The sequence below is a fragment of the Spodoptera frugiperda genome, chromosome 8 (genome assembly GCF_023101765.2).
Source record: "Spodoptera frugiperda isolate SF20-4 chromosome 8, AGI-APGP_CSIRO_Sfru_2.0, whole genome shotgun sequence".
Classification (NCBI taxonomy): Eukaryota; Metazoa; Arthropoda; class Insecta; order Lepidoptera; family Noctuidae; genus Spodoptera; species Spodoptera frugiperda.
The window spans coordinates 4016979-4035263 of record NC_064219.1 but is presented as its reverse complement, the minus strand read 5'-3'; the positions used below and the strand labels follow the sequence as shown (position 1 = coordinate 4035263).

Here is an 18285-nt window from a genome sequence, read left to right as displayed (position 1 = left end):
ACCGGTCGGCGGCGCCCGCGCAGCGCGTCAGTCCCGCGCACCGCGTCAACACTCCACCACGCACGCGCGATCCGCGCACGCGCATAAACCAATACCATATCGTGTCATCACAAAACATTTTTTAAATTCTTTTCAAATATATTTGAACTATTATCCTTAAGTTTTTTTTCTAGTGTTGTGTCAGTGAATGTGAAACGGACTGTATTGTTTTTTTTTTTGTTAGAAAGTGTTCCTACCTGCCAGGAGTGTTTTTCTATAGTCCACCGGTATGTTGTTTGAAGTTTTAAGCGTATAATAGCGGTATTATTTAGGGACGCATCGCCGTCATCGTACCACGGCCCGTGTTTGGGGCGAAGCCTCTCACCGACGCAGGCGCATCTCTAGTGTCTAAGCGTTTACAAATGGCTACAAACATAACGAAACTTTCCACTACTAAAGAAATTGTGGGTCTTGTAGCGGTCAGCAGTGATGTGGGATCTCTAATGAGCTTTTTAACGCGATGATTTGTTAGTTTTTATATCTTCTCTCTTTATTATTATAAGTTTTCCTTAACAAACCGGTACCTTAACTTGTATACAAGTTACAAATATCTACAGAACTTAAATAATTATGTTAACTAATCAATAAAATCCATAAACTATAATTTTTAAACACCAATTTTCATTCGAAACGCTGTCTTCAAATCTCCCAAACATTAGACATCAACGAGCTCACACGATTGAAACAGATTAATATTGAACAAAAATTCTCACTAACAGTTAACCTACTTGGTTAACAGCAAAAAGCGAAAGCTGACAGAAATGCTGAGAATAACAACATTGCCGGCACCAATAACCGCAATGCACATACAATGCATTATTTTTTCTCATTTCCTACTAGAGTACAATCACCTGCGAATATATTAACACAAAACCGTTTTTACGAGCGTTTACGTAATGTGTTAGGGACTTATAGCTTGAGGCTTTATAAGATAGCGATAGTAAATAAGCTGGGATATAAGTTATTAGTATTATCGAACGTTAATAGCTATTAAATTTTACTTTACTCGATTTGTGCTTGGAAGAAATCATATGGTCGGAAAAGGGTGCTAATTTGTTTGGTCTTTCGAATCCTCATCCTGTAATGGTTTCTGATCGTAAAAATCCATACCACATCATCCCGTGAAGCAAATATTTCTACTTTTTCATTTACTACTCAGAGTCATTTAATGGTTACTTACCCAAGTCCTTAGCAATTGTTTTCACGACAAAATCGTTATTAAGCAATAGTTTAAGTAATCATTAAAGTTTGAGTACGGTAGTTTGCATCAGTTTATAAGTTCCATTCTTGGTTACTATGCCAATTTGGGAACACCTAATAATATTATAATTTGTGGTAGAAACGTTGCATTCTATAGTATAAACAAATATCCCTTATTTTTTTCAAATAATTAGAATAACCTGTACCTAACTTAAAACGTAGGAAAGAATCATACGTTACAAATAGGTATTCAACAAACACATATTATTATAACAGTTCAGCTAAACTAGGAGACAATGAACAAACTCTAAATTCCTATCATGTTCTTACTACGCACGGTAAAATACAACTTATTTTTAGACTACTTACACACATTCTTCTGTTTTAACAACTGAGTGGTTTTAAAGAAGATGTTTTCGAACTACTATTACCTTTTATCTGATCTCATATTATCTTAATTTCATATAATCAAATCTTTAGCCAGCAATCACAGTATCCAGAATTGTGCCCATTTTCAGACATTGCCTGGGTGACTTGCCCCGTATTAGGCCCTAATGGTACATGGGATTCATATATAGTATTATTAGAACTTATAACGGGATATTTACCATGTTTATTTATTTTATCGAGTTTCCGATATTTCGGCACTGTTGCAAAAAAAAAATTCATATATCGTATCTGATAAAAAGAGGGTGTTACATATAATATGTGCCAGCCAACCCTTTCACGGATTAAATGACGCGTGTTATTATGATTATGTACTATGTATGTACTATAATACGTTTTACTTCTTTTTGGAATTCAATCCAGGAGTCAGTTGTAGATGTCATGTTTTCTTTTCACTCTTAAATTTGTTCTTACATATAGCAGAAATGGGATTGTTTTACAAGCGACCATGTAGTGGCGCCTGCGCACAACGTGGGAGAAATGCTATCGTGTTAAATGTACCGGTCGATTGGTTTGCTAGGGCTGTCACTGATTTTTATCTAATCTCTGTATGTGCAGTGAAGTTATACTGCCACACTCAGAGTCAGTTAATGGCTACTTAAGTCGTTCCTTAGTAAAACTTTAAAAAAATTCACTCTCAGAGACAGTTAATGGTCCTTTATCTTGCTTAAATGACATTTAAAGTTAAGTATGGCAAAACCTTTACTTAAGGTAGTTAATGGTCGATTATGACGTCCGCCATCTTTGTCGAACATATGTTTTGTTATTGTTTACATTGTCAATTTCAATTTTTCAATTGCAAAATGTCTGATTTCGGAGAGTTTATTGATTTTTTTGAATTTGCTAGAAGAAACAGAGTAGTGGGACCGAGGCGATATTTACGTGACTACTCTGATCCTTTTAGAAAATACTCTATTCGTGAATTCCATGAGCGATACAGATTTACGCCTGAATCTGTTAAAACCATTATCTTGCCTTTGCTGGAGCCCGATTTAAGAAAACCTACAAAAAGGGGATTACCATTTGCCCCTGAAATAATGGTACTGCTGTCGTTACGCTACTACGCAACAGGGAGTTTTCAGGTTAGTGCTTAGTAGATACTATTTATTGAATTATACAGAATTAGGTATGATAAGTATTAAATAGACGATTTCATGTCTATAGAATGTCGTTCTTTATTTGCAGAAATTGGATGGAGACGTGATGAATGTCTGCCAGCAGTCAGTATCCCGAATCATAGCCCAAGTTTCTACGCTATTAGCAAACAAAATGAAAGATTTTGTAAAATTTCCATCCACTGAAAGTGAAATTAGTACAGTAAAGTAAGTACTTTCTTTGTGGGTTGTGTGTAAATGTGAATTTAGTTAAGTGCATAGCGGTACCTAATATATAATTCTTTAATCTACATGATTGTACTAAAATTGTTGTTTTCTTTTTGTTCCAGGCAAACATTTTATGAAATAGCTCATTTTCCTGGAGTAATTGGGTGTATTGATTGCACCCATATTAAAATAAGAAGCCCAGGAGGACAATCTTCCGAAGTATATAGAAATAGAAAAGGCTATTTTTCAATCAATGTGCAAGCAGTCACAGGGCCAAACTTAGAATTTTTTGATCTAGTAGCCAGGTGGCCTGGCAGTACACATGACAGTTTCATTTATAAAAGCAGTGCTATTAAGCAAAGACTAAATACTAGCATATTAAAGGGAATTATTTTAGGGAACAGCGGGTATGCAGTAAGCAGTGTTCTGCTTACACCATTTTTGTCTCCACATACAAACCCACAAGAAAATTATAACAAAAGCCACATTAAAACAAGAAATACTGTGGAAAGATGTTTTGGGGTTTGGAAAAGAAGATTTCCTTGTCTTCAAGTGGGAATGGGTGTGAAGGTGGAGACAGTTGTAGCAGTGATATGCGCATGTGCAACATTACATAATATTGCATTATCAGTAGATGATGTGATGCCAATGAATTACTATGAAGACATTGACATTCAAAATGATGATGTTGCTGTTGCAGTATCCGGAGAAAATACCAACAGCAATGGTTTTACAGTGCGACAATCGTTGGTGGATAGATTTTTTCAATAATTACCAAAGATGGCCTGATTACTAAGAAAAACAATTATGTTGAAATGACAAAAAGACTTGATTTTCTAATAAATATATTACAATATCCAATATGTTTTTCTTTACTTTATTTAGAAGATATATTTATGTGGTTTTGAAATAAGGTGGGCTTTATTAGTACATTTAGAAACGTTGATTTCTATAGTATAACGCATCTACTCTATATTATTAGGTGTTCCCAAATTGGCACAGCGACCAAGAATGGGTTAATAATTATTGAATAAATAAAAATCCACAAAATAATCAACTATAAACTTTTATTTCAAAACTAAACTGAAAAATTACTATTATTATACTTTTTCTTATTATCTATCAATTAGAATTAGAAGTAACTTCTGATTTTGCTTTTTCTAAATTATATTTAGCTTTTTCTTGCTCCAACAATGCTGTTTTTTTTCTAATTTGTTCTATTTCCAGCTGTGTTTTTAATATCTGAATTTCAATTTTTTTCTTATTTTCAAAATGTCTAATGCGTAATACAGCCTCCCGACGAATATAGTCAGTAGGTCTACGCACTTGGTCAGTTGTTTTGATTGATTGATTAGAATTTTCCTTATCACTGTTATTTTTAAAAAGTTCTTCATCTTCAAGCTGGTTTGTATCTTCTGGAGAATTTATTTTAAACTCAATATCTATAGTATCTGGGTTATTTACTGATTCTGAAATTATGTTTAATTCTTGAGTATCAATAGAATTTAAAATGGTGCCATCAATGTCAAATGTATTTTTTATTTCAGTAATCACCGCAGGTGCAGCCTCTTCAACTATGCTTATTATGGCACCATGTTGTGGTGATAAGGGAGGCGGTTGTGGGCCACCTCCAGTCCTAATTAAATTTCCTCTTTCGGCCGCACGAGCTTTTCGTGTGACAGCTTTCATGTTATCCCATGCTCTTTTCAAAGTTATAGTTTCACGCTTGTGAACATTGGCATTTGAATTAAATTCTTGTGTTATTTGCTCCCATGCCACTTGTTTTTTGGCGACCGACTTGCCATCTGTTATTTTTGATTCCACAATTGGTCTCTTTTTAACTAGTTGTGCCAATAAAATTTTTTCGTCGGCGGTGAAATTGGCCACCCTTTTGCGTCGATTTACTTGTACAGGCTCCTAAAATAAAAAAAGGCATGTAAGTTTTTAATACAACCGTGGCGTCGTTATTTTTTTATTACATTTACATTTACAGAATATAGGCACTCAATGAAACTCACCATGTTGCAAGTTATGATAACGCTATAACAACACAAAAGTTTATTTGTGCTGTAATTATTTAATCATGTATGTATTCATTAATTTGCAGTAAGAACTAAAGAAAATAATTTATTATGAAAAAACGTAAACAAACAATCATAATATTTATAAAACATGACACTGACAACTTGACAAGTGCCAAAGAAATTCCAGTTGCCAGTAAAAAAAGAGTCCGATTGCTTTATCTTCTTTGATCGAAAATAGCCGTTTTGGTTTGTATTTTATTAAAAACTATCGATAAATGTACGAAATTTAACTCTTATTATTGTTTTATACGCACTTAATGTGTTTAAATAAACATTTCTAATCATTTGATATTAACATTTTCCCATGTGTGGCCACACCAAACGTTTATCGATATGCAATCTATACAATGATTTGGCGATACCCCACCCTACGAATACTTAAAGATGACATTAACTAACGAACCCTTAAAAAATGTCTCTGAGATGAATCGTTCATTAGCGGATTTAATGAAAATTAGTTGTGTATTCGTTAGGACTAATTTAATAAGCCACTCTGAGTGTGGCAGATAATGTTGTAAAATGCTTTAAAAAATCGTTGTTTAGAGTTATAAGATATAAGTATATAGCTTTGATGTCAATTCTAATAAGTATATAATGTTCCTTTTTTATCAAACTAAAAGTAAAGTGATACCTAAACTTCTCCTTCATTTAAAACTAACCTTTTTCCTCATTCCTTCTCATAGTTTCACTAGTTGAGCACCTTCCATAAGGTAGTTACTTTATATTAGTGATAGCGAGCCTTCAATTCTAAGTTATTAAGCTCTTCCATACAGGTTAATTATGAAAATTATCACACTAAACTACGTCTGATCCATCACCCCTGACCAGACCATTACATCAATATTCAACTAGCATGCGACGACAGTTCTTTGCGTTGCGCTTGCGTCGGATTTACATGCAAATGGTTGTGGGCGCGAAATTGCGTCCAATACGAGCAAACGTACGGCTCAAAGGACCAAGTCCTGTTTGATGGCATGTTTTGAGGTTATTTTGAATAACTCAAAATGAATGTTATGTTTTTAAACTTACATAGTCACTAGTAATATGATTAGATAGCGCCATGATCACAGACGCATATACTTCAGTTCATCCGTGATCATGGCGGTGGCAACAGTGCCGAAATATTGGAAACTCATAAACATAAATAAACAGGGTAAATAAATATCCCGTTTTAAGTTCTAATGAATGTAATATGGTTTCCTATTATCTTTTTGCTTCATATTTAATCCTATTTAGTCGAGAGAATAAAACTAAACACCACCACTTATTATGACTTAAAATTGGCACTTTTATTCTGAAACCAGTCGGTTATTACCTAAAACTAATTCTTTATAATTTGAAATTATATAAACCTACATAATAATCCAGCAAATATGCCACGATTTATGCAACTTGGTTGAAACGTCTCTCTTTATAAAATTATAAGGAAAATTTGTTTTTAAACATCGCATACGAACCTGTGGCCATGTTCTTATAATGAAATAAAAGATTCACAAAAGGTAATTTTTTACCGACCCTACCAATTCATTTGTTGGTCGTGATGAGTCAGGAACTAATTTGTATGTTTCATCATTATGAATGAAAAAAGAAAACTTCGTGCGGAAACTGGCACGTCTTAGAGCTGAAGGTTTAAAAGATGAGTCATTTGAGTCTTCAATAAGTTAAGTTTCGTTGTGTGAGTGAGGTTATCGGAGGCCCAATTACCGCCCGTCCCAGTCCCCGATTCTCCAATAACCCTTAGATCCTTAACCCCCAATAGCCCGGCAATGTACTTGTAGCGCCTCTGGTGTTTCGGGTGTTCATGGGCGACGGCGATTGCTTACCGTCAGGTATTGTTATGGTATCTAACTCAAAATTGTAACAAATGTATTGCAGATTCTTAAGCCTCATGTAAAGATACTATTTACACGAATTGCTATTTTAGATTATAAGCCACTAAATAATATATATTTTTTAAATCTTTGAAATCGTCGGTCTACTTGTTAAAAATGTTATATATCACCAAAATTAGTAAGTAGTTTAGAAATCTTAAAAAATAACTCAAACTCTTTATGGATATTCAGGTCGGTATCGACGTAATAGGTATTGAAACAATTTAACAGTAGTTTTGCTAATTTTACAAGCAAAAACAAGTCGTAAAAATATCTACAATGTACCTTTTATATCTTAAAGTAAAATATATCGCTCTCAAATCGTTCCGTCTAAATAAGTAATATACTATTTTGTGGGGGAAAATCATCTAATGACTTCTCCCGCCTTGGGCGAGGTAAGAGGGAGTGTCAGACTCTTACTGACTAAAAACCACCCCGTTCCTACTCCTGCTTTTCGAGCCGGAGCCCCAGTAACCCGCTAGACATTCTGTAACAAATATGTAACTAATATTATTGCTAATATTTTCCTTTTATTTATTAACAAAAACTAATCGCCACATTCCAAACTTATAATATAAGTAGCGATTTTATACTAAGTAGCAATTTTATAAGCACTTATACCCATCAATTTTGAAGGTTAACCCTCCATCTACCTTAATAAGCCCCAAGGCCCAAGGTTATGGGGCACCGAAGCCCAAAGGGTCCAAATAACTCAGGTAGGATTTTTTTTCATTAAAAAATCTATTTAGTTTCAAATCAGAAATAGCTCGCTTATCTATGATGTGGGCTGTTAATTATGAATGGTGTTCTAACTAAACAATAAAATGAACTTTTGGTTTTTATGAGGTGTCAGAATGTAGATATAGTATCTATGTTATGTATAATGAACAGTTTGCTATATAATGCTGTTAAAACTATTATTCGTTTTAAATATTTTATAGTTTTCAACTAAGTCTACTCTTCCAACGGCTGTCGTAAGAGCTGAGTAAGATTCAAACTTATAATTCGAAATTATAAACGCAGGTTTCCTCACAATGTTTTCCTTTACTTTACCGTTTGTGAGTGGTGTTTAAATAACCTTAAAAAGTATAAAAACGTCACATTGGTTCCCATTGGTAAGTTTGCATCAAAACCGAGCTTCTTAAACGTCTGAGCTAACATGACATTTAATAGAACAGCATTTATCGTGAGGGGGAAAATCGCCAATTACTACTCCCGCCTTGAACGAAGCTATTTTTTTTTTTTTTTTTACATTTAATGGGTCGACGTTTGACCGCTATCTCACCTGATGGTAAGTGATGATGCGGCCTACGGTGGAGCACGTCTGCCCATAAGCAACCTATTCACTCGGGCCTTGAAGACACCCAGGTTATACCCATCAGGAAACACAGACTCCGGCAAGGAGTTCCACTCCCTAGCAGTTCGCACAAGGAAGCTTGAAGCGAAGCGCTTCGTGCGAGTTGGTGGGATATCTACCATGAAGCGGTGACGCCTCGCCGATTGTCTTGTGGTTCGATGATGAAAAGGACTAGGGGGAATCAAGTTGTGCAATTCCCCCGCACAATAGAACGCTAGAACGAGTATCAGACTCTTAATGACTAAAAACCACCCCGTTTCTACTCCTGCATTTCGAGCCAGAGCCCCGGTAGCCCGCTAGGCAGTCCGTAGCTCCGGGTAGCATAGAACAACATAACAAAATAATTTACTTCCAACTCTAAAATTCTTATTTTTTATACGATTCCCATCGTTTACAACGATAATTTATAGTGAAGAAGACTTTTCTGTCAATTTCAACTACATTTACATTTCCATTTGAAAAGAACTACATGTCTTCTTTTTAACAGTTACAACTATGTGGGATTAAATCGACATGTTTAACATTTTTCTAAACCGGTCGCTTGAAGTAGGTTTTACTGTAATAGGCAAAATGGGTGACCTAACGTTGGTTAAGTTAAAGTTACTAGTTTTTTTTATTAAGTTACAGCTAAGTTGTTTCTACTTATGTTGTCTATTATGGAGTTAAGTTATGTTTTAGATACGCAGTTTCTCGAAACTGTTTTATTTTACATGACATATGTCTCATTAGTATTAAAAAGAATTGTGTCGGGAGTGGAGCAAAGGTTCGTTATAGATTTTTGAAAGAAATTCTCAGTTATAAAATAGAAATCTCCTTAACGTAAGTATAACAAGTATTAGTATTACACCATGCGGCCCTCTGCTTTACAAAAAATCTATATCACTGGTGCGGTAGCTGGGCAACCGGCTGCCAAGTAACGTATAGCGGGTTCGATTCCCGAACGAAGCAACTCTTTGTGTGATCCACAAATTGTTGTTTCGAGTCTGGGTGTCATGTGTATGTGAACATGTATGTTTGTAAACGCACACACGACATAGGAGAAAATCAGAGTGTGGAGCAACGCTAAAAAAGTTTCTCCCGACATCAAATTCATAACAATCTGAAAAAAAAGTTAAACAAACAAAGTAATAATTATTTTCCAAATATCTAATAAGATCTCGTGATGGTTCATATAACAAAAATCAAACATTCAAACATTGTTTATAGATATCGCTTGAGATTTACCGGCGCTTGTTTGAACCGACTCAGATTTCTTTAAAGAGTTCCTCTCTAGTTTCGAAGCTGAAAATATTGTGGAAACAATGGAACCATTAAATTTTAATTAAGCAAGATTATCTATTACTTGATTACAGCTCGCTGAAGTACCGTTTCGAAGAAAAGAACGAAACTAGAGCGGTGTTAACGCGGTCAGTTGCAACTTGCAATGTTTTGTTGGTGATTTCAGCTAGCCATATATAGGTAAAGGGTTGAGCAGAAGTATAGGTAGGTGCATAATAAGATTTTCATATACCTACCTAGGTTTATTAAGGGCTAGATTACCCAATTAAAACAAACTGTACTTTACAGTACTTACAGATGATTGTAAAATTATCTTGGTGCTGCAGACTGTATAGCGAGTTACCGGGGCTCCGGCTCGAAAAACAGGAGTAGGAACAGGGTGATTTTTAGTCAGTAAGAGTCTGACACTCCCTCTTCACTCGGTGGTAAAAGTCACTGGATGATTTTCTCCGTCCATAAAATAAAAAGAAGTATACTATAAATGTCCACACCTGCAGATTGCAGTATTCGCAGTTTTAAAGATTCAGGTTTATCAGAGAGCGTTATCACTTTATATTCATAACATCGTTAAAATTTTGGACCAAGGTACAAAGATTAAGATCAACAATTAATAATTCACAACATTGTACATTGTAGTGTACTACACCAAAATAAAACCTCTTTGTTTTTACAATTCAATTGACATAGACCTCAATTTTGTTCTCAAAAAGCCGCAACAGCTAAAATAATGCTATACTCGTAAAAATTCCTTTCTCTTTTGTTTACGTTTTTCCACAATGATATTCAATGTTCGTTGTACCAATTAGTTTCAAGATTAATTCACTTAAATGCTTTGAAATTGTATGTCAAAGTGCTTATGTAGATTTAATGTCGACGCTCTTTAAATACCCAACTTTCACTTTAGCATACCTATGAGTATAAACGAATACTCCATTCGGTGTAAATGTCAGATTCATCCATTAATTTCTAAATTACTGATTAATTTATAGGTGCAGATTACAAAAAGAGGTTACGGTACATAAATCATAGAGTATAGAGAGGACCATCGTTGTAGCATTATGGTCTGTAGACAGTAATCAGACGCATTTGCAAATTGTCAGTTATTTCTGCGCGAACTACTTATTGACATGAACGTGTTATTTCATTTTGTATGTTCGTGTTAGAATAGTTTTTTTTATTAAGTTCATTTTGTGAAGAATGTTATTTAGGCGTTAGATTTTAGTAATGGAATTAAGAAAGTATTTAAAACCAGCTGTCCCGGTAAACTTAGTACCGCCTCAATAATTATATTTTTCATCTTTTAAACCTTCTCTGGACTTCCATAAATAATTCAAGACAATAATTTGCCAAATCAGTGCAGCCGTTCTCGATTTTATACATAAAACGATACTTATCAAATCAAAACTAGTACTAGAATAGGTACTTTTATTTTTGGGTAAATTAACAATGGATTAGAGTATATTCAAATAAAGAAGCGAAATCATTGATTTTATTAGCAAAATACGTAACATTAAAATCAATATTGGTCAAAACAGAACACGAAAAAAAAAACCACACAGAATGTAAAATCGAACTCCATAAAGGTTCGAAACGCGTTCTTTTACCAATAAAACACGTTTCAAGATGGAGACCCGAGTATTTACCTTAATGACCCGCCAAAAGCTCAAGCTGTGAACATGACCCCGCTTGCTACTCAGCCACTCAGCTCGAAGCCCAAGGTCAACTTGCGCAAGTACTATGGGAACCTTTAATATAATAACCCATTCAAACATTTCACAGAACAAAATGCTTTAGTATTAAATTTCTGGAATTTTATTTTAGCTAATAATAATTCTTGATATTATGATTGTTGAACGTAACGGGAACTGTCATTGTTTGAAACCTGTTTGGCGGGAAATTTTGACATTGGCCGTGATTTAAAAAATATGCTGATTTTGTCTTTGATTGTTGTTATTTTGTGTGAATTTATTTTTAGATTGAATTCTCTAAAGGTTTGTGAAGGACAACATGTTGGTCTTGTGTTACTGCTTTTGCATGATAAATCAAATTTAATAATGCCAATGAATTATTCTGGAGACCATTCTCAAAGATAATGTTTTAACCTTAGCTTACTGTAGGCTGGAGCTATACTTAGGACGTAGCTTCTTAGCACTGACGATGACGGACAGACTAACAAACTATTATTTATTTCTCTATTTGTTAACGTTTCAAAAGTACCTATTTACGGTTTTATTGCAATGGTTGTAATGCTCAAACCTTCTCAGTACGAGAAGAGGCCTTTGGTCAGCAATGGCCATTTATAGGCTGTTGATGATGATGGAATTAATGATTGGAATTTGGACTTTTGCTGCGTCTCAATTAATTAGATTATGCTTATAAAACTTTGGAACTTCGATTTTATGCTTTATGGTTTTACATTAAAGTCAGAAATCTTTTGAAAAAACTTAACAATTCGTTATAAGTTGTCAAAGGAACTTTAATAAGTGTTTTATATTATCCTATAGAGATCCAGCTCTTAAATAAAAAAAAAACACTTAAATAAATAAATAACCCACAAAAGGAGAATTGCACTCAGCGATAAGATGATTTCGCAAATAGCAAAGAACTGGTTGCGCTCCGTTTATCCCTGCACTCACAGATAAGGGATCTTGACGGTTTTGACGTCTCTGGCATTATGTGCATATCTTTGCCTGGTTGAGTACAAATAGAGTCTATGGTTGTTTTTTTGGCGGTAACTTTGTCTTATTTTTTCTCGTGTTATTGTCAAATAATGCACGCCTTTTGTTGTTTCAAGATGAAATAGACAGAGGTGAACATTGAAAGTAATGCCTAAGGGTCGGTTCATATCTGACGTAAAATACGTCGAGCGTATCATCGGTTGCACTAACGTATCATCGGTTGAGTGTGAACGGTCAAGTGTAATAATACTCGGCGCATATGCTGTCGGACAGACTAAAAACGTGATTAAAACAATTTTTGTCTGTCTGTCTGTCTGATTGCGATGAAACTTAGTATAATACATAATAAGTGTTTATTCATTTCCCGGTTCTATGCAGTTGTGAAGGAATTAAGGATGTTTGTTTATGGTAGTGTCGTTAACTGAATGCATCGCTCGTTTGATTCCCGTTAGGTTAAAAGATAGCTCGCCTTCCTGCCACCTGCAGTGTAAGCATCTATTTGTATATGTAATAAGGGATGTCCTTTGATTATAAATCAAATTATCAGAAAAGTGATTTAAAATAATTTGTCTATTATTATTAACGACACGCTTCACCTGTGCTTGGGTGCTGATTATCTTACCTTTTCCAGTGATTTTCCATATATTTTGTAGAAGTAACAACATTAGAAAAAACATTGTCTGGAAACAATTAAAAGCCTAGCATAGCCATAAAGAGGAGATGCCATAATGTAATTGTGCACTTGGACCCAAAAAATCGGCCCTGCCCAATGATATTATAAGTAAAAAGGTGAAAGTGACACATTAAAATGTGGACAATTTGGCAACGTTTTTGTCATTCAATGGTTTTTGGAGTATCGGACCGCTAGATGGAAAATAGAGACGGGCGTGGTCTCTAACATCCCGCGCTCCCCTTAAAGTGTCCTGTTTTATATTAAAGAGAAATCTCTCTTCGTCTTTGCTTCATGGTGATTACCAACAACTAATAGTAACTAGTAAAAAGTGGGTGTTAACATCAATCTGCTTTCCCTACGGGGAATAAAAAGGTGTGAAGTTGTATCTTTTTAATAATCAATTATACAGCTTAATACCATGTTTATGTCATTACCAAAATTTCTTAAATTTTTATTCTCGATTCTTTTATCTTATATGATCGGTTAAATAGTAATTGGTCAGTAATTACTCGATGTACAAACATAGCGGTTTCCCAGTAATCGCTAGAGCAGTTAGCACAAATGCCTGAGATTATTTAACCGTAGTTTATTTATTGCGAGATCTTAGCCGTTCAAATGTATGGAGGTTGATACGAGTATTCGTATAAAAATATCAACACTTAATGTCTGTGTGTTTCTTGACATCCGATTAAAGGGGATCTGGAATTTGTCATTGTAAGTATTTTTATCCTATCTTTTATAAAACAGTAATCAGTAATTAAGTAATCTTAATTATTGATCTTTGTCTTCGATAGATCGTGATATTTTTGAAAAAAGGTAAAACCTAGCCATTTTTATAAGCTTTTTGGAGATAACAGATTGTTTTAAATATAAGCGTTTTGCAACAGTATCTTTGAAAATCAAATAACTAAAAAACCTCAACTTATTAAACTTTTCATAAAAGAGGCGGTATCATTTCTCTACATCGAACAATTCGTGCATTACATAAGGTAAAACATTAAGAAGGAAAAGCTCGAACAAATATTGAACCCATATGGTACATATTAAGTACCTTCTAAATACACATTCTATAATCGAGTAGACCTCCTATCAACACACCATACTTACGAATGGCCTTCAATAATACGAAGTGCGACCACGTCATTCTATCGCAATACATTTTTGGAAGACGTTGCTCACTTTCTCTGACGTCATTGGTCTATATGTGTATTGATGGTTCCGTGATCGAAGGACCAATGAATAACTTAATCAACCTTCAAAATTTTTCAAAATTTCCCAACTACAGCCCATTCTTATTGTACGTGCATGGCTTACACTGAATATGACTAGGTTGGCCTTGGTATAATATATGTATGTATGTATCACTATAAACTCACTATCATCACTAGAACCCTTTAAAAAAATAAGATCAGTAACTAGGTAATCTGTTTTATAATAATTACTTAAACTAGAAGATGTTATGTTGTGACGTGGCATGGAAAACTGACGATGATTGTGAGTTTCGAATAATCGGATAAAACTTTATCTATACAGGGTGTAAACGGAACGCTCCCGAAAAACGCTACACTTTTATTTTGTTTTTATAATTTTAATCGCTTTAGTGTTCGTGTTATTCATTTGCAATTACAATATCAGTCTTAAGCAGTAGATTACAACTATTATTGCATAAAATAAATTTTAATTCCTTTTTTTATTATAACCCATTTTTACCATCGCCTATTTGCAGCGCTTGGGAGCGTTCCGTATAAAAATGTATCATTAAATATTAGGCCGTAACGTACTAACCGACGATATTATAAACATTGACATGCAATATTGCATGCAACTATATCCCCGGTCATTTATATACATATTTTTATTATAGTAATATCATTATATGGACGGTATCGCTGCACAATTAGTTGTACCGGTGCAGCAACAGAAAAATAATTACCCGTTTAGAAACTCTACCAGCAAGTTTTTAAAAGTGATAGTCGGTTATTTTTCCTAACACTACTACTCTAAGCCGGAGCCCTGGTAACTTGTAATCAGTCGCAGTGCCGGATCGGGTATCAGCCCTACTAGGCCCCATCTGTATTGATCTGATCGGGCATATTTTCAGCCCTACTGGGGCCCATCTGTACCCTAAGTGCGCTTATTTCCTGAGCTGCGAGCTAGCAACGCGGACCTACGGTGTTACCGGGGCTCCAGCTCGAAAAGCAGGTGTAGAAACGGGGTGGTTTTTAGTCACTAAGAGTCTGACATTCTCTCACCTCACCCAAGGTAGGGGAAGTCATTGGATGATTTTCCCACCTCAAAAAAGTACTTATAAAACGAAATTAAGTACTAACACCAACCATATCAATATCATAATCCCACCGAATGACTTAATACCGTTTAGATAATCACTGAATGTTTAAACAACAGACATCGTAACGATGATTGGGATCTTAAATAACTATGACACATAACACCACATACAATTTGACTGTTACCAAAGCCTAGCCAATGTTTATAATCAAACAATGCAGTTTTCTTGTACGAATACTTATACATTGTTACGAAACTAGAGACCGACCGATTAGCGAAGAAAACTGCGTTTGTAGTTACAACTATTGTTAATGTGGGAGTTTGGTGTGTGGCAACATATGTAAAGGTGCTGTTATAAAAGTTTACAAGTTTTATTACTTGTAAAACAACAATATAGTTGTAAAATGTTAGCTTTTGCATGTATAAGGGTGTTTGAAAGAACGATTATTTATTTATTTAATAAAAAGTTTAAGCCATCAGACCACCACAGACCCAGAGGGGAGAGGGGCCCATTAGGGCTGATGCCTGATCCGGAGTTGCGGACTACCTAGCGGGTTTATTGGGGCTCCGGCTCGAAAGGGCAGAAGTAGGAACGGGCGGTTTTTAGTCAGTAGTCCCTCTGAGTCTGATACTTCCTTCGCCCAAGACGGGAGAAGTCGTGATTAGGTCGTGTAATATTTTTCTAACTCGATGATCTGTAAAGACGAATAACATTTCGGATTCACCAATCGGTAAAGAAATAGAAACTCTCAGGATTTGTAGTGTGATGAATGTAATGGAGTCTTGTTTTTATACCCTTTGAGATATATAGAGTAAGTGAATTTTAGTACGTACGTAAATACACAAAGACATACATTCTTAATCGATAATCACTTTGACATAAATCTTCGCGAAAATTATCCATATTACTCCATTAATAAAGACCAAAATTATTAGTAGAACCTCCTACAAATTATGACGTCATCACTAAGCAAACCCAAACGACAAACTTCACTAACAAATTAGCGTGTAAAGGTCGTTGAACTAGAAAATGTAACTCGTTGTCACCGTAGCGAGCATTTCTCCAATATATGGAGGCTGTGTCGGATGGAGAAAGGTAAATAATGGTGTTTAGACTTAGAGAAATACTTACTACTATGTTGGAGATTGGCGACTAAATAGTAATCATTATGGAGACGTCTGTATGTCCGTTGGAAATGGCTACGGTGGTGATAGGTTCTAGAAATGACATACGTATTCATCATACCTGTACCATTCTGCCATGGGGGTATAGAGACAATGGAACGTCAATTGCTACGAATCTTACATAACTTCTTTCGCTTCATCAACAATTATAATCAGTATCTTCATGCATGCTCGTCTGTTAATGCTACTTTTAATTTAGCCCTTCTTTAATATATCGCCAATACGGGTCGATATACGACCTAGGGCGTCTAGGGCGCCCTCTGCCGACGGTCAACATATATTTTAAGTGTGGGAGAGCCATGCTTTGGCACAAATGTCCCGGCACGACCGGAGTGATACCACGACCTCACAGAAAACCAACGTGAAACAATTCGTTGTTCCAATTAACCTCCTTCGCAATCCTCGATTCCCCAACACCCCTTAAATTCCTAAACCCCAAAAGGCCAGCAAATGCTCGTCTACCGACCTATGCCATAAAAAATCATTTGCTATTCGACAGCAATAGAACCCTTGTTATCTAGGAGACAGAATTGCATTTAGAAGCAGTGCAGGGCTTATCTACTAGTTGCAGTCTTGTTGATTAAGAGATAACATGTTAATTTGCTGTTACTAATTAAGAAGATAGCGAGTTACGATCTACGGACGTTAATAAAATCAACGCGAATCGCTACACTTATTAACTTCCTTGATAGTTGAGATTGATATTTTCTTTGAGTACCTGTATGGGAGAGCCATGCTTCGGCACGAATGGGCCGGCTCGATCGGAGTGATACCACAGTCTCACAGAAAACTGACGTGAAACAACGCTTGCGTTGTGTTTCGTTGTGTGAGTGAGGTTACCGGAGGCCCATCCTCTTCTCAATATCCCAAGCCCCGATTCCCCAGCAAACCTTAAATTTCTAACACCCAAAAGGCCGGCAACGTATTTGTAACGCCTCTGGTGTTTCGGGAATCCATTAGCGGCGGCGATTGCTTACCATCAGGTGATCCGTGTGCTCATTTACCGGCTTATACCATAAAAACGCCTATACCTTTTTGGTAGCTGTAATTCTTATTTTCCTTCTTACTAATACTATAAATGCAAACGTTTGTGAGATTCTGTGTGTCGTGAAAACAGTGGAAGGGATTGAGCTGAAATTTGGTATCTAGGTAGATTATGGTCTAGAATTACACGTAGGCTACTTTTTATCCCACGGGAACGCGAGCGAACCCACGGGCGGAAGCTAGTAGGATTATAAACGATGCAATTTTGGATTCGAAAACTACACATTTTTAATACTTATCTTGAAGATTTTCATTTATTACATATAACTACAAAGTATTTAAGTTCTTTACGGCCATGTGAACGCGTCCTAACAACAACGGATCACACAGTAGGTGATTACGGTGTGCAAACAAATTCCGTATTAACTACAATTGCGTAGAGTTGTAATTAACTATGCACTTAACTAAACGTTTGCCAAATTACTCGGTAATCTGTGGGATTTCTACAGAGTTTTAGGTATTGTGCAAAGTGTGAGTAAATATCGTCGCGCCTTTTATTCCTGAAGGGGTAGACAGAGGTGCATATTACGGCACGTAATTCCATTTACAATGTACACGCACTTTTCAACATGTGTGTTATAAGTACCATATAAAAGGGGTGAGCCTATTGCCATATGGGCTCCGTGCTACTACTGAGAAATTTTCAAAAAGCCGAAAAAAGCCTGGCATTACCTACTTTGCTCGACCCAGAAATCAAACCCGAGACACTTTGTCCGACAGTCGCTCTTGTGACCACTCAACCCATGAGACAGCCAATAATGATTAAAAAAAGACTAACTTATAGAAATACTTAGTTCAAGATACAAGTATAAAATTTT

The 18285-nt window shown here is 35.5% G+C and overlaps 3 protein-coding genes across 4 annotated transcripts in view; 2 read left to right on the top strand and 1 right to left on the bottom strand.

The window, feature by feature from the left end:
• Positions 1 to 18285, top strand: part of LOC118275795 (putative epidermal cell surface receptor) — a 55448-nt gene continuing 37163 nt past the window's right edge. Inside the window, exon 1 of one of the 2 annotated variants that reach the window (XM_050695358.1) lies at positions 1 to 266. The gene's annotated coding sequence lies outside the window, so the exon portion shown is untranslated. The remainder of the gene's footprint in view (positions 267 to 18285) is intronic. The other variant, XM_050695360.1, reaches the window with a different exon arrangement.
• On the top strand, positions 2878 to 3866 carry LOC118281525 (putative nuclease HARBI1). The gene is made up of 2 exons (XM_035602098.2): positions 2878 to 3008; positions 3131 to 3866. Exons 1-2 carry the CDS (start codon positions 2890 to 2892, stop codon positions 3777 to 3779), a joined length of 768 nt encoding a protein of 255 aa, XP_035457991.2. The 5' UTR covers positions 2878 to 2889; the 3' UTR covers positions 3780 to 3866.
• On the bottom strand, positions 4059 to 5188 carry LOC118281365 (myb/SANT-like DNA-binding domain-containing protein 3). The gene is made up of 2 exons (XM_035601941.2): positions 5027 to 5188; positions 4059 to 4925 (listed from the first exon to the last, which is right to left on the bottom strand). Exons 1-2 carry the CDS (start codon positions 5027 to 5029, stop codon positions 4131 to 4133), a joined length of 798 nt encoding a protein of 265 aa, XP_035457834.1. The 5' UTR covers positions 5030 to 5188; the 3' UTR covers positions 4059 to 4130.

Coding starts and splice junctions, on each gene's coding strand:
- LOC118281525 (XM_035602098.2), top strand. CDS start 2,890: ATGAATGTCTGCCAGCAGTCAGTATCCCGAATCATAGCCCAAGTTTCT. Junction 3,009..3,130: donor AGTGAAATTAGTACAGTAAA/GTAAGTACTTTC, acceptor TTTTTGTTCCAG/GCAAACATTTTATGAAATAG.